Source organism: Giraffa tippelskirchi, chromosome 1 (assembly GCF_054371585.1).
Source record: "Giraffa tippelskirchi isolate mGirTip1 chromosome 1, T2T-mGirTip1v1.2.pri, whole genome shotgun sequence".
Classification (NCBI taxonomy): domain Eukaryota; kingdom Metazoa; phylum Chordata; class Mammalia; order Artiodactyla; family Giraffidae; genus Giraffa; species Giraffa tippelskirchi.
The window spans coordinates 146,864,960-146,880,972 of NC_137275.1; the positions used below are offsets into that span (position 1 = coordinate 146,864,960).

General features: G+C 34.3%; 1 protein-coding gene across 15 annotated transcripts in view; it reads right to left on the reverse strand.

The window, feature by feature from the left end:
* Window positions 1-16,013, reverse strand: part of CNTLN (centlein) — a 331,587-nt gene that overhangs the window by 80,442 nt on the left and 235,132 nt on the right. For 14 of the 15 annotated variants that reach the window (XM_081499257.1, XM_081499348.1, XM_081499268.1 and 11 more), the window contains 3 exons: window positions 15,467-15,558; window positions 8,855-9,396; window positions 4,853-5,030 (listed from right to left, as the gene is read on the reverse strand). In XM_081499257.1, coding sequence (XP_081355383.1) covers window positions 4,853-5,030; window positions 8,855-9,396; window positions 15,467-15,558 — 812 coding nt within the window. Of the gene's footprint in view, window positions 1-4,852; window positions 5,031-5,281; window positions 5,285-8,854; window positions 9,397-15,466; window positions 15,559-16,013 lie in introns of all 15 variants that reach the window. The other variant, XM_081499287.1, reaches the window with a different exon arrangement.

The following is a 16,013-nucleotide window of genomic DNA, read 5'->3' on the forward strand; positions in this document are numbered from 1 at the left end:
AATCTGAGGTCACAAAGCTAGGGCACTGCATATAGCAAAAGCCTGTATATCTTCTTTATTCTTGAGTAGTATTCTATAGTATGGATACATCACAGTTTGATTAACCATTCAGCTATTGAAGAAAATTTTGTTGTTGCAGTTTCTAGCTATTAAAAATAAAGCTGTTGCAACCATTCATGTACAGATGTAAGTGTCTGGGGTAAACATAAATTTAATTTCTATGAGATAAATGTCCAAGAGTGAGATGGCTGAGTTGCATGAGAAGCATATAATGTCTTTAAAAGAAACTACCAACTGCTTCCCAGAATGCTATACCACTTTATATTCACACTAGTACTATATGAGACATCCAATTTCTCTGCATCCTTGTCAGCTCTTGGTATTTTTTAATTTTAGCTGTTCTAATAGATGTGTGTCTCATCAGGGTCTCAATCTGCATTTCCCTAATGGTTAATGATGTTGAACATCTTTATATGTGCTTATTTGCTATCTATTTATTCGTTTCTGTGAAATGTCTGTTCATGTCTTTTGCCTGTTTTCTAATTGAACTATTTTTCTACTGTTGAGCCTCAACAAAAATCCTTATATATTCAAGATATCAGTCTTTTGTCAAATATATGGTTTTATAAATACTTCCTCCTGGTCTGTATCATGTGTTGTTTTTTTTAACCCTCTTCATAGGGTTTTTCACAAAGGCAAAGTTCTTAATTTTGATGCAGTTTAATTTACTGGTGTTTTCTTTTAAGGACCATGTTTTTGATAATATGTCTAAAAGCTCTTCAGCAAGCTCTAGGTCTAAACCCTCTAAGATTTTCTCTTATGGTTCCTTCTTAAAGTTTTAGAATTTGCTTTATATTACTATCTGTGATTTGTTTCAAGTTAATTTTTGTATAAAGTGTGAGGTTTAGGTTCATTTTTTTGCCTAGGGATCTCCAATTTTTCCAGGACTATTTATCTCCTCTACTGAACTGTTTTGCACCTTTTTCAAAAATCAGTTATTTTTCATACTTGTAAATCCATTTCTAGGTTCTCTATTCCATTATGTAAGTGTTAAGCCTTTCTTCCTCTCCTGGGGGGTGCTTGGTATCACCAGTCTTGACATCAAATTGAGTGGTGGGCACTGATGACATCCTTTGTGGTGGGAACACAAAGCAGTTATTTTTTCGTTAAAATTTCCATTTGATTCTATTTTATATCTTCTATTTCTTTGAGGAGAATTTCTACTTCATTCTTGAGATGTTCTAGTTTTTAATTTGTTTTAAGCCTGTTTATAAATGCTTCCTGAAGCATTTTTAATGACAGCTACTTTAAACTACTATCATATAGTTTGAATGGCTGTGTCATCTTGCTGTTAGCTTCTCTTGCTGTCTTTTTTTCATACAAGTTGTGGTGTTTGTGGCTGCTAGGTATGATGAATGATTTTGAATTATATTCTGGACATTATAGGTGTTGTATTCCTCATTACTGCCCAGCTAGGGATGGAAGTCCAGTCTCTGATGACATGCTGGTTGGTAAGGGGCACCTCATTAATATCGCTGGGGGTGAAAGTTTGGGCTTCCCAAAGACCTCTGCTGATACCACCTTGGTTGGGAATTGGAGCATGACCTTGTTTCTGTTCCTCACTTGGCCTCTCTTGACATAGTGGAGAGAGTATGGGAGGCTTTATAGATATGGGAGGTTATGAAAGTCCCCGTCTCCACACTTGACCTCTGAAATTGAGAGAAACCCTGCCAGGAAAGGAAAGGGCCATCTCTTCATTGCTGGATACAGATGGATGTCCACTCCCTATGTGGCCTCTAACAGCATAAAGGGAAGAGTCATTACCAATGGCTCTTCAATGGGCCCTGAAAGAAGGAAAAGGCACGCCTTCTTACAGCTAGGTGAGAATGAAAGTGTGTGTTCCTCACTAGGTCTTTACCGGTTGAGGGTAGAGGTAGGGTTGCAATTTTTTCCACGGTGTTTGGCTAGGGTAGGGCAGTTATTATGTAGAAGTTTTCTGTTTTACTGGGCTGTCCATTTCCTGGTCCTTTGACTAGAGAGAACAGGGTTTTATAGGGGGCTTTTATCATCTGACCAACTGGCCTTTCCAAGTTGCAGATTTCTTCAGCATCCAGGCCAGGATATATGAGGCAAAATGAAAATCCAGAGACCTCACCAACCATGTTGTTCCTCCAATTCTGAGATCCCTACTTGATGTGTGTCCTCTCTACTTTTCAGAATCTTCTCATTGTTTTATTATTAGTTTATATTGATAGAGTCCCTATCAAAATCCCAAAGGTTTGTTTGTGAGAAGCTGATTCCAAAGAACAAAGGACCGAGAACACTGAAGGGACTCTTGAAGGAAAACAAGATGGGATACTTGTTCTATTATCAATTAAGACTACTATAAAATAACAGTGATGAGACAGTATGATATAGATGAATATACTGATGGAACAGAAGAAGTCTAGTTACATACCCACATGTATATGCACGCCTGATTTACAACAAAGGTGGTGCTACTGCACAGAGTGGGGGAAAGTATCATTCATCACATGTAAAAATCAATGCCAGACACAGAGGTCAAAATCAAAACAGTAAATCAGACAATACAGAAAAAGGCAACAAGTAAGGTAGTATAAAAATACTGAAGTGCAAGTAGATAAAAAATTTATAGAGAGCATAAAAAAGTATTATTCATAGAGGAAAAAATTATTAAATTTGACTGCGCTAGAGTTATGATGTTTATTCCCCAAAAGATTCCACTGAAAAGAGTGAAAGCGCACAGGTTGGCGTAGGGCAAGAATATAATCAACAGAAGACTCATATGTTATACATAAGAACTCCTCCAGATGAATAAGGAAAAGACAGACAATTCATTTGTAAAGCGGGAAGCACTTAAGGAAGCAATTCACTGGAGAACTCCAAATGAATAATAATTATAAGAAGTAGTATTCAACACCTTATTAGTAATCATAGAACATAAATTAAACTCACAATAATATAACTCAATATACAAACAAAAGTGGCTGAGATAAGAAGGACTAACATAACACACGGGGAAGGCAATGGCACCCCACTCCAGTACTCCTGCCTGGGAAACCCCATGGACGGAGGAGCCTGGTAGGCTGCAGCCCATGGGGTCGCCAAGAGTCGGACACGACTGAGCAACTTCACTTTCACTTTTCACCTTCATGCACTGGGGGAGGAAATGGCAACCCACTCCAGCATTCTTGCCTGGAGAATCCCAGGTACAGAGGAGCCTGGTGGGCTGCCGTCTATGGGGTCGCACAGAGTCAGACACAACTGACGCGACTTAGCAGCAGCAGCAGCAACATAACACATGTTGATAAGAAGCAGTAAATATGTTCATAGTCTGCTAAGGGATGCAACAAATTGGTACAGCACTTTGGAAAACAGTATCACCTAAAATCTTAGAAACACATAATCTATGGTGCAGCAATCCTACCCCTAGGCATTTCATTGTAGAAATGCCCATACTTGTACTTACAAGAATACTCATTGCAACATCATTTACAAGAAATCCAAACTGAAGCAACCCAAAATTCAGTAGAAGAATGGGTATATAAACTGTGATATATTCCGATAGTGAAATAATATACAACAATGAAAGTGAACATATTCCCCATAATATTGAGCAAAAAGGCCAGAGACAAAACAAAATATAGATTCCATAAAGTTCAAAAACAGGCAAAATTAACCATAATGTTAGGGGAGATAAAATAATAAAGAAAAGAAGGGGAGTGACTAAAATTAAGATAATGGTTACCTTTGAAGTAAGTGAGAAGTTCTAATATTTGCCAAACACAATTGGTACAATTTGACCATCTATAATTTTCTGACTCCCAACAATGTACATAGATCTATTCAAAGTAGTTTATACATTCTCTTATTTTATGAATATAATTATGAGTTTCTTTTATTTATAAATTCATTAAGCTGTATATAATCAACTTCAGCTACACAAAAATTCCAACCAAATAATGTGTAGCAAAATAGATTTCTTGAAAATCTATTTATCAACCAACCACTGAATCAGCAGGTACTTAGCATATAATTTTTCATCTAAACTTTATTATGGTAGTAACTAAGATAAACTTTAGTCATTCTTGAGCTTTTCACTCCAAAGTTCTGGCAAGATATCAAAAAATAAACAGTTTTAGACAAGGCTTTTAAAGAACCTTTCAGATTAATTCAAAGCTAATCTTTTTTAAAAAACAAAATAAAATTATCTTTTCTCAGTTTTTCACTGATCTATGCCAAATATTAAACTTTTAATGACATGATATATCAGTGATAAGAATTACTGAATAAGTTGCCTAGGAACATTAATATTTTAAGACTTAAAATATATTGGGGAATAAAATACATTAGCGTGAAATAAGAAACAAATCAGAAAAATAAAATAAATACACTGGGGAGTATGTATTTACTTGTACATGTATATACATTACCTAACGTATTTACATTAGGTGGAAATTAGAAATTTAAAGATTTAGTCATACTAAATTTTTTATTATGAAAGCTAATATAAAAACAGAAGTTTCTTCTCTTCATATATTTTATGTACCTGAAAACAGTAATGAACTTATTATCACATTTATTTCTGGCTGAGATACTTTAAGATTTATATTTAGGAAAATTATATCTATTTCCATTTTTATCTATGCAAAAGATTTTTTAACAAATTAGTACTTGAAAATTATTTAAAAGTGAGTATTTTCACTTCATATTGCAAAGAAAACAATTTTTTAAGGATTCAAATTAAATCACTGGCAACAAAATTGATTTAAGTTATGATGCATGAGATGAAATTAAAAACAGTCTATAACTAATCAAAACTGTTATATACCTTTGGGGTCTTGTCATATACATTTGGATGTATCTGTACTATTTCTTTTCCTTGCATTTGGCTGTCCTCTGTTTGGTCACTTTCTTTCTGGTCTCGTCTGTCTTCTGTTGGACTTATTTTCTGGGATGTTTCTACAATAATTGTTCCCAAATTTCGTAAGTTCTGTGTTTCAGAATCACTGATTTTGGAAAAAGGGGGAGATATACAACCCAAGAAGAAGAGTTGTTAGATGTACCTCTTTTAAGTTCAAGGCTAAATAATATTATAACACAGGTTTCATATATATACAGCTGTAAATTTAATTTGAACATTTACTAGTTCTCATTGTTAAGAGAGAAAAGTAGCCTAAATATATTGAGAGAAAATTTGTGTAAATAGATTTTACTAAATTATAAAATCTCATCAAGAAGTTAGATTATCTAATATCACCTGCTTGCCAGCATCACTTCTACAGTATTTCTCTAAGTGTAAAACTCAGGAAGCACATGTTTTGACATGTTCAAGGGTAGAACACTCACTACTTTCTGAGCCAGGGCAGGAAGTTTTAATATTTCTAACAGAAAGGAAAGTTTTCTCTTAGTGTAGGACAAAATTTGAATCTCTGAGCCATTCACCCATTGATCTTAGTTCCATCTGTTATGAGTAGTCATCATTTAATAAAATACTTGTTAAGAAAATCCTTGCCCTTGGGTAGCTTTTCCTAGTGGGGTGGGGGGTACAACTAAGAAATAAGAGGACTAAGTTTTACACACACAGTGTGTGTTAATAGTTTGAAATAGTACGTTAATAGTTTGTGTAAAAAAAAACAAAGAGAAGAAGATTAGAAGTGCTGGTGTTAAAGTTGACTAGAAATGTAAGTCCAATACTTTTTCCACATGGATGATCTATTTGGACATAGTTATATGATACCAGCAACAGTGGTTTCTCTAAGAAAAACATCTCTAGCTTGATCTAATATTCTTAACATAAATGCTTTTGAGATGCTTTCCCATCCTGATCCCTCTTGAAAGTATACCAGCTTATTTTGATGGACCATTGTGTCCAGAATTTAATTTCATATTTCAGGTATACTATGAGAAGTATAGGACTCATGATAGATGCAGACTAAATTTGTGTAAGCTTTTCCAGTGTGCATTATGAACTGAGACATAAAAGATTTAACCAAACCTCCTAAAATAATTTTACATACACTAAGTCTCATATTTTTCCCATTGTATAGCTGAAAATTTGGCATTTTATAGCCAAGTATAGGACCCTATCATCTTTTGGATAACTGTATCTTCCCAGTCTATTGTGATCTTTGGGGATTTTGATTCTATTTTGTAATGTATTTTCCAGCCTTTACACTGTCTCCTTTTCCACAAATTTGATAAACATGTTTTGCTGAAATTCTGCTTTTCTTCTTCAAGGTATTAACAACCCCTGCTGATTATTACCCTTCAAGATAAAGGTAATTCATATATTGGGACCCACAAAACACAGGTTGCCCCAGTGGCCTGGCCCAGTCAGTAATCAAAATCAAATTCATCATCAAAACATTAATGCCAAATACATCACTGTCAAGGAAACAACATACACCAATCACAATCCCCCAACCCAGCTTCAGCTAGTTTACCTTACCCTAGAAAATAGAACCCACTAGCCTTTAAAGGAAATCCCTGATCTCCTCATCAGTCATGCTCTGTTTCTGCTTGGCCTCTTCTTACCATTTGCTGTTTAGTCACTAAGTTGTGTCCAACTCCTTTGCCATCTCATGGACTCTAGCTCACCAGGTTCCTCTATCCCTGGGATTTCCCAGGAAAGAATACTGGAGTGGACGGCCATTTTCTTCTCTGGGGGATCTTCCTGACACAAGGATCAAATCCATGTCCCCTTTATTGCAAGCAGATTTTTTACCACCGAGCCACCAGAGAAGCCCTGGCCTCTTCTAATGTGCTTTAAAACTCCCTCTTGCCTCAAATCTCTTGAAGAGTCCTCCACAGCTTGTTAGGCACTGGATTCCCCTAATTTGTGCTTGTTCCCCACACTTGTTACTAAATTGTATTTTTTTTTGTTATTTGACATCATGCTTTTGTAATGCTATACAACTATGGGAAATAAATATTAATAAGGTAATGATGATATAGTATCATACAAATATATAAAGGACCAAGTTCTATTTTCCTCACTATCCAAGTAAATTTTTTATATTTCAGACTATGAAAATCTAAAAGAAATATTTGGGTTGGCTAAGAAGTTTGTTCAGGTTTTCCATAAGACAAAAGTTATGGAAAAAATCTGGATGAAGTTTTTGGCCAATCCAATAGAATATTCTGAAATCCTGAAGCTTCATTTAGGATTTTTAATAGTCTGAGAATTCTTTGCATTTGAGTGATTCCTAAGATCGTTCTGTCAGGCATGAAATGTAATGTAATCCTCACAGTGTAAAACTGAGTTTCACTGCTAAATAACTTAAAATGACAATCCCTGTGTTTTAATAGATACAGTGATGCATCTCCCAAGAAGACAAAATTGACCTGAGTGTATTTCTTAACTTTCATGTATTTATTCACATATACATACACATGAGTAAATATGTACCACTCTATTATGAAAAGTGTGGTAGTACCAACTTACGAGATATAGTTAGTAGATGAAATCAGAATTTCCTGGAAGACATTGATAAACAGTGGGTTTTAAGCCAAGTAGGATTTTATCTCTAATTGCTTTTGAAAACATGGAAGAAAACCTTAGAAGAGATAACAAAGAAGTAGGAATGCAGATTTGGTCTGTCTTACTACTTTTGTAAATTTGTTTCTGAGTTTTTCACCTGCATAAAGTCCAGAGGCATGACCAATGTTCATTTAAAACAGTGGTTCTCAAACTTGTCTGTATATTGGAATCAGCTGCAGAGACTCAAAAACTACTGAAGCTTGTATCTTGCTCCAGAAGTTATGATTTAATTGTTCTGGGATGTGGCCTGAGCTTTGGAATTTTTATAAGATCCCCAGGTGATTCTAATATGCAAACAAGTTTGAGAACTGCATTTTAAAATGTTTCACTTCTTTGTCTAAGAAAACTATCCAGAAGCATCTCAAATCTAAAACAGACCACGACTGTAGATTAAAAAAAAAACTTAGGAAAATAAAAGGAAATATATGCTGCTATAAAACAAGACAGAATTACAGAAAACTGTTCCATGTGTCTGTTAGCACTTCTGGCAACACTAAATGTCCCTATTATTTAGGTATAAGAAGAGGTGTTCTATCATCCATTTACCTTTGTGGTTTTACAGAAGTGCTTCAAGTGTGTCTATGAATGGATAGCCAGGGGTAAAGGAAAGAAATATAGATTTTTAGTATTCTCTTAATGCTATTCACTAGGGGTTATATAACTTAGAACTAGCAATCTGTAGAGCTTTAACTTTAAAGAACAAATGTTAGCCACCATTCAATTAAAGTTAGTACAATGACTTTGCATAATACATACATGAAATAATTAGTGAAGATGGTTCTTAATTTAAAGGATGTTAAACAGCTTGTAGACATCTGGTAACAAGCTGAAATGGGTCATTCAAAATTTATCTAACTAAATTAAGGGGAAAAAATGTTTCTCCTCCCAGGTTGCCATGTCACAAGATAACTAAACCGACTTAGTAGGCTTGCCTGGGAATCCTTAGCTGTCAGTTGTGAATATGCAAAGGGCCAGCAAATTAAATCAACCTGCCAAACTGTCAATTTCAAGCCTCATGACTGCATGAAAATAGCATCACTGAAAGAAATCAAGCATTGCCTTCTTTTGGGTTTCCTGGCACCTATTCAAATACTCGTGCAGTTGTGGCTAATTTTGCATGCAAATTTCAGTCAATAAGCTCAGAACAAGACCTCCCAAGATATTTCAAAGGATCTGACAGTATTTTTTCTGAATACCAAATCGACAGTAGTTGAAATTCAATCTCCATTTGCTGGTGCTTTACATATGCACAGTGTCCCCACCATAGACCTAAGTTAATGAGAGCTTTACCTGCTTTCACTCACGTCTTCCCAGTCGTCCTTGCTGAGGTTCTCAAACACATTGCTCATGACCTTGATGGAGTGATTGAGAACAGTGTGGTAACGACCCACGGAGCACTTTTTCTTGGCTGTTTTAAATTTAACCTTGGTAGTGGTTGTCTTATAATCAGATCGCCCAGATCCAGATCGCGCTTCCGTGGTGGCCATCTCAGATTTAGCTTTGTCCGCTGAATGCTGTAATTTCTCCATTGAATTCATCAGCTCTTCATTTTCATTTCTCAACTCATTAGCTTCTGCCACTTGTCTCCTTAGGGAAATGACTTCTATCTCCAGCTCACTGATTTTTGCTTCAAGTTTAGCTTTCTCTTTTTCCACACCTTTACTTCCCTTTTGTAACTGTTCCAGCTCTTTTTCTCTGGTCTTTGCATCTTCTTGCTGCTCTTTTACAAGGGATTTCAGGAAATCATTTTCTTTTATTAAATTTTTATTTCCTTCTTTTAATTTTCTTGACCTTTTCTCGTAAGATTTTAGCCGATTTTCCAATTCAATGACCTAAACAAAACACTTTTATTTATTCTTTTAAAAGCCCCAAACCAGAATCTACTGTATTTTTATTATTTCTAACTTATAAAAATAAAATTTCATTTCCCATAAGGACAAAATAAAAATTTAAAGTACTTAATTTCTAAATAATCCTAAGGTGCTATAGATAAATACATTCTAAAATGCAATAATACATCTTTTAAATAAAGGACAGATGGTAAAAGAAGTTAAAATTTTACACAATGTGATATAGAAGTAACTATACTAATAAGCTTTGCAGAGTTCTGTGAGACCATAAATGCTTTGGTTTTATAATCTACTGTTGGCTAGGAAAACATTTCTTTCTACCATTCTAGGTTCTTTGGCTGGTCTAAGAATGAAATTGATATAATACAGATTAAAAAGAGAAAAACAAATTTAATAACATGTATAACTCCTGTATACTTGGGAGATATCCAGGAAAACTGAGTAACTCCCCGAAATGGCTTAAGCCATCACCTTACATACCATTTTCATCTAAAGACAAAACAAGATTTGGGGAGGTGGGAGTCATTTGTAGGAGGTTCCCAGGAAAAACATAGTAAACAAGGGTCTGGTTAAGCAGATTCAGGTCTGTGCCTTCTCCACTGATAACAGTTTTAGAGATTTGGTTATATCTTCCTGGTACAGAAAGGTATACTCCCTTACAAACGGAGATTTCCCTTATAAATGTAAATGTTCCTTACCAAAGGATAACTTCCACTCAACTTTCAGAGCTTTTCCTATGTCTGGAGTTTCTTAAAAGTAATCAGCCTCAAATAATCAATGTGCCAAAGAGGCAAATACTTTGGGGTTATATATTTTGCTCCCCTTCACTACTCACTGTGAAAAAAAATACTTTCAAAGAAAAACAACTTATACAAAAAGTTTAAAAAACAGGTACATGGGGAAACTTTATTATTAAAATAATATTAGTCTTCAATATTTAATTATCACATGAAAAACTGATGACCTAAATAGAAAATAATGAACTGAGGCTGCTTTTTCATAACTTATAAAAATATAATTTTAGTAGTTACAAGGTCTAGTTTATACAAGAACTTTTTACAGTAAGAAATTTCAAAAACTATTTGAAAAGAAAGACATTTGCATAAATATATCTAATAAAGGACAGAATCTAATTAAGTCTGGGCATAAAGGAAAGAGTAATTGATTCTAAAGCATGAGTACAAAAATTTCAATGAGTTGATTTCAACTTAAATCTTAAAAAATAATCAGTGTTGTTTGTAAGCACTGTTGGGGAGAAAGAAATTTTCCTCTACTCTTCTATGTTCTTATGGTTGGTCTAAGAACTACTTTGACATGAGACAGATTAACAGGAGAATATCAAAGTTTTTATAACATGTATACATAGGAAAGACCCAGGAAACCTGAGTAGCTCACTGAAATGGCCAAAACCCTCAACTTAAATACCGTTTTCAGCTAAAGAAAAAAAGAGGATGTTGCGGGTAGGGAGAAGCTTACTGGTTTAAGGAGGAAAGCAATCAACAAGGAGATGAAAAAGCAAATGTGTGGTAAACAAATGTCTGCTGGGTCCTAGAGAAACAATGCGCCAGAGAGAAATTTTAACAAACAGACTTTGCTAGAGTCCTCCCTGTCTACACACCTAGGTCATACTAATTACCTAGAGTAATAGGTACCTTCCTGGAACAGGTCTTCTATCTTCATTCTTTTAGGTAGTTGGGAGAAGGTAAAAGTTTCTTCCTGAGTTTTGGGGACCTTACTTGTTTTTAGCTCAAAATAATCTATATGTCAAAGAAACTTTTTGGAGTGGCAAATTTTGCTCCTTTATAGTACATTTCACCATTTATTAAAAATATTTAATAAACCTCAAAAACACATGAGGTGAGTAAAGCCAATAATTATCTTCCCAGAAAAGGAAATAGAGGCTCTGAAAACTCAACACACAGAGGTTTAACAGGTAAACATTTCCTGGTTTAAACTGGGATTCAAGTTTGGGATTTTGTGCCCATCTCACTATTCCACAAGCCATATGGGGAAGAAGAATTACCCATATATACATGGAAAATGGACAAAGAACTAGGGTCAAGAAAGAAGGAGTCAGCAAGAAACCTTTATAGGTCTTAACAGAGTTTATTTAATAAACCTCAAAAACACATGAGGTGAATAGAGCCAATAATTATCTTCCCAGAAAAGGAAATAGAGGCTCTGAAAACTCAACACACAGAGGTTTAACAGGTAAACATTTCCTGGTTTAAACTGGGATTCAAGTTTGGGATTTTGTGCCCATCTCACTATTCCACAAGCCATATGGGGAAGAAGAATTACCCATATATACATGGAAAATGGACAAAGAACTAGGGTCAAGAAAGAAGGAGTCAGCAAGAAACCTTTATAGGTCTTAACAGAGTTTACTCGACCTGGAGTAGACGTATATGAGTTGGTACCAGACTATTGTAGATCTCTGGGAAACAAATTCTATTGTTCCCTCTCAATGCAAATACTTTATTGGAGAGCTGGATAATGTGACAAAAAATACCATGTTCAGGAATACATGAACATTTTTACTTTTTCCAAATCACTCTATCACCAAAACATATTCTCCATTTAGTAAAAAATTCTACAAGCAAATCAGGAATATCACCCTTTTATCATCTCTTCAGTTTCTCTCAATGATTTTTTTAATCACTGCCCCAAATAGTATAGTTTTCATAAATATACTTTAAAATATTTTAGCATGTTAGATTCCAAGGTGGAGTGAATTTAAAGGGACTGAATTTTTTTAAATTATTTTATGAAAATAAACTATCATTACTTTAAAAATGATTTTGACAGTGATGATATAAAAATATTAGTAAGAAGGAGTTCAGTCTGGAAGAAATTGAATTTTGAGCCTGGTCTAGATCTCACTTCTACCTCTGATTGCTTTACCCCATGAGATATTAATCTAGTTTACCTTTACTTTCCTCATCTGTAAAATGGGACTAGTAACATCTATCTTCTAAGTTATAAGCATTAAATATGATCATATACAACAATTCTTAGCAAATAGTAAGTTCTTATCATCATCATCTCATTATTATCAATCATAACAGCTATTTAATAAACTTACTTGAGCTAAAAATGCAATTACCTACACTAAATACTGCTGAATTAGCTTTTAAATCAACTTTACACTTTTGATTAAAATATAATATGTTATGAAGAAATGTAGCAAACATCTTCAATTTGAGAGTTCAATCCTGGAAACTGGTGTTTTTTTTTACTTTAAGATTGGGTACAACTCATGAAAATTTCATATGCAACAATGGGCAAACACCTTTTTTAGGTCTGGTATGTTTAAAGTCTGGTAACTGCCTACTGTGAATCTATGTTTAACCATAAGAACTGGTCAAGATTATTTGTATTTAAGTTTAAAATGGGGAACAACATAGATACTACTTCTAAAGAATTTGATGAAGGAAAGTTCACAGCACATATGAAAGCATTATTCAAGGAACACTCTCTAAAAATTGTTGTCAAATTGACTTTGCTGCTGCTGCTGCTGCTGCTAAGTCATTTCAGTCGTGTCCGACTCTGTGCAACTCCATAGATGGCAGCCCACCAGGCTCCTCTGTCCCTGGGATTCACCAGGCAAGAATACTGGAGTGGGTTGCCATTTCCTTCTCCCAAATTGACTTTACTTCTCCAAAAATAGACAGGAAAGTTTCAACCTATATTTGAAAATGAAAGTCTAGGGAATTGTTAAAGGCATTTGGTTTGTGTGCTAATAGATCATCTCAAGTCTAGTACTAAGAATTTAATTTACCAAAAAGATGTCTTCTTTCAAAACTGAAATAAAACACCTGACTTTTTGAAGTTTGTGTATTACTTTGCTAGAGCTGTCATAACAATGTACACAGATTGGGTGACTTAAACCCTAATAACCTCATTTTAACTTAACTCTTTAAAGACCTTCATCTTCAAATACAGTCATATTCTGAGATACAGGAGATTAGGGCTTTGACATAAGAATTTGGTTGGGGGAAGAGACACAATTGGGCTTCCTGGTGGCTCGGATGGTAAAGAATCTGCCTGCAATGTAGGAGACCTGGGCTTGATCCCTGGGTTGGGAAGATCCCCTGGAGAAGGGAGACACAATTTACCCCATAAGGGTTGAAATGTTAATAATTTTTTTAAAAAAACAAATCTACTCATACGTTTCATTTCTACTATGTACAAATATTGTTTTCATGTTTTCACTATCTTTTGAAGCCATTCTGAATTTCATATATATCCTTGTAAAATAAAGAAACTCAATTAAAAGGGGTTAAATTATGACTCATACAATTGCATTATTTTTTTTTAAGTGACAAATTTGATACACGGTCCTATGAAAATAATTCCTTTGGGTTTTTCAGGACTTAAAATGGATTTCTGGATCTGCTATAGTGATAGGCAATGAAGGGGAGCAGAATTCTAAAATGTCTCTTTGGCACATGTCTTCTCTTGAGATGATTGTTTTTAAGAAACTGCAGACATAGAAGAACATCTAAAAACTGAGTAGTAACTGACTCCAGAGCCCCAACATCTTTTCTTGTCTTGAGTTGAAGAAGCTATTTAAGGTGATAGCTTAGGCCATTTCACAGTGTCAGTTTTCATGGGTTATCTCCCATGTATACAGGAAGTATACATGTTATTAAACTTCTGTTTTTCCTTGTTAACCTGTCTTTTTATTACAAGGGATAGCTTATCCAAGAACCTAGAAGAATAGAGGAAAATTATTTTTCCTCCTCCACATTATTTATGGCAGTTGGAATGAAATAATAAATTTCTTTAGGGTTTATACTCCAAGGTAGTAAGAAGCAGTATAGTATAATATGTCCATGGAGATAAAAATTATACAAAACCTGGCAAAAATGAACAAATTGTTCTGAAACAAAAAAGGTAAGCTGCTATAAACTGTATCACATTTTATCTGGAAGTGTACTTCCATACTTTATTTCAATTACTTATTTTACCTTAAGATAGATGAACATGAGCATTTCTTGTTCTCTATGTTATAATTTCAAACTGATATGTGTCATTCAGTAATAATGAGATGACAGCCTCTGTTACCTGACCATATGGCGAGTGTTAGAAGTATAAGGAATCTCATCATCTGCTATATATCAATGCTGCTGCTGCTGCTGCGTCGCTTCAGTCGTGTCCGACTCTGTGCGATCCCATAGACGGAAGCCTACCAGGCTCCGCTGTCCCTGGGATTCTCCAGGCAAGAACACTGGAGTGGGTTGCCATTTCCTTCTCCAACTATATATCAATAGATTTCCTACAAATCAATCCAAGGATGTACAAAATTTAAGTAACTACATTAATATTTTTGTCTATATACCTGGACACTTCCAGCTTTTTCTAAGTATCCAAGTGGTAAATGGTTACAAGAATAATCTATTTAAAGAACATTTCCTTTATAACAATAACAAAAAGTGCTAAAATAAAACCAAGCCCATTTAACTGAAATTGATGACTATTATTTACATACAAAAAATGGGTTAAGTACAAAACTGCAAAGATAAGTGTTAAGATTTTTAAACAACATTTTATTAATGAAGATAATCATGTTGTAAAATGACTATATAGGATTTATATGGAGGGGTTCTATTAAAACAGGGAGAGTTATACTAAATCATATGGGCATAAATGTTTATCTAAAATGAGATGAGAATGTATAATTTTCAACTTTAACTTTAAAATTATAAACATATTACCATTTTACTACATAAAAATAAAACTGTTTTTTTTTAGTTTAAATATTGTAGTTTAAATAAGTGTGTTGAAATGTAAAAATTTTATACTATTATCATTCTTTTTATCTCTTGAAAATATTTTAAATCTATGTCCAAAGAAGTATAAGTGTTTCCACATTTTTTATTTCACTAACATTGATTTTTTAACCACATTTTGGTACGCCAATGGTTTTGAATTTAAATTAAGGATTCACACAAGGTTTAAGTTCATGAGCCCTTGTTTTAAAACATAATCCTTTATGTTAAAATTCAGATTTAACTTGCTCAGTTCAATATCTTAAAGATTAGACTACCTTCTGTAATGTCTGCTCCGACATTTCTTTCCAATTCTTCTCTGGAGTACTCTTCTTGACCCCATCATCTTCATCATGTCTAAAGAGTTGTTCTGGCAGAGAATAAATAATATAGTATGTCTATATAGTATTACATATATATATATTATGGTAGCTCATATACTGCTGAAACACTGTCCTGTCATTTTAAGGAAAAGGGGTCTATAGTTTCTCCACAATGAATAATGTAGTCTATTTCATTGTCAAATATTGGCCATAAACTGAATGGTGACCCTTTTCAAGATTTTCAGTCACATAATTATGTATCTTTGTAGTGTCACTTTTTTTTTTTGGCAGTGTAAGATTTTCAAAGGTACAACAGATCTGCAGGTTAACAATGCTATACTTTTATTCCCATTTTCATTCTTTTGTAGACTATTCCCTCTTTGCCTTAAAAGCAGAATTCACTGCCTTTTTATCTACACAGTCACTACTAGTTTTGTTCTCTGGATCTTGTTCCCTGCCAGGAGGATCAGAGTGATTGCAGAACAAAGCAAACAGTAACAGA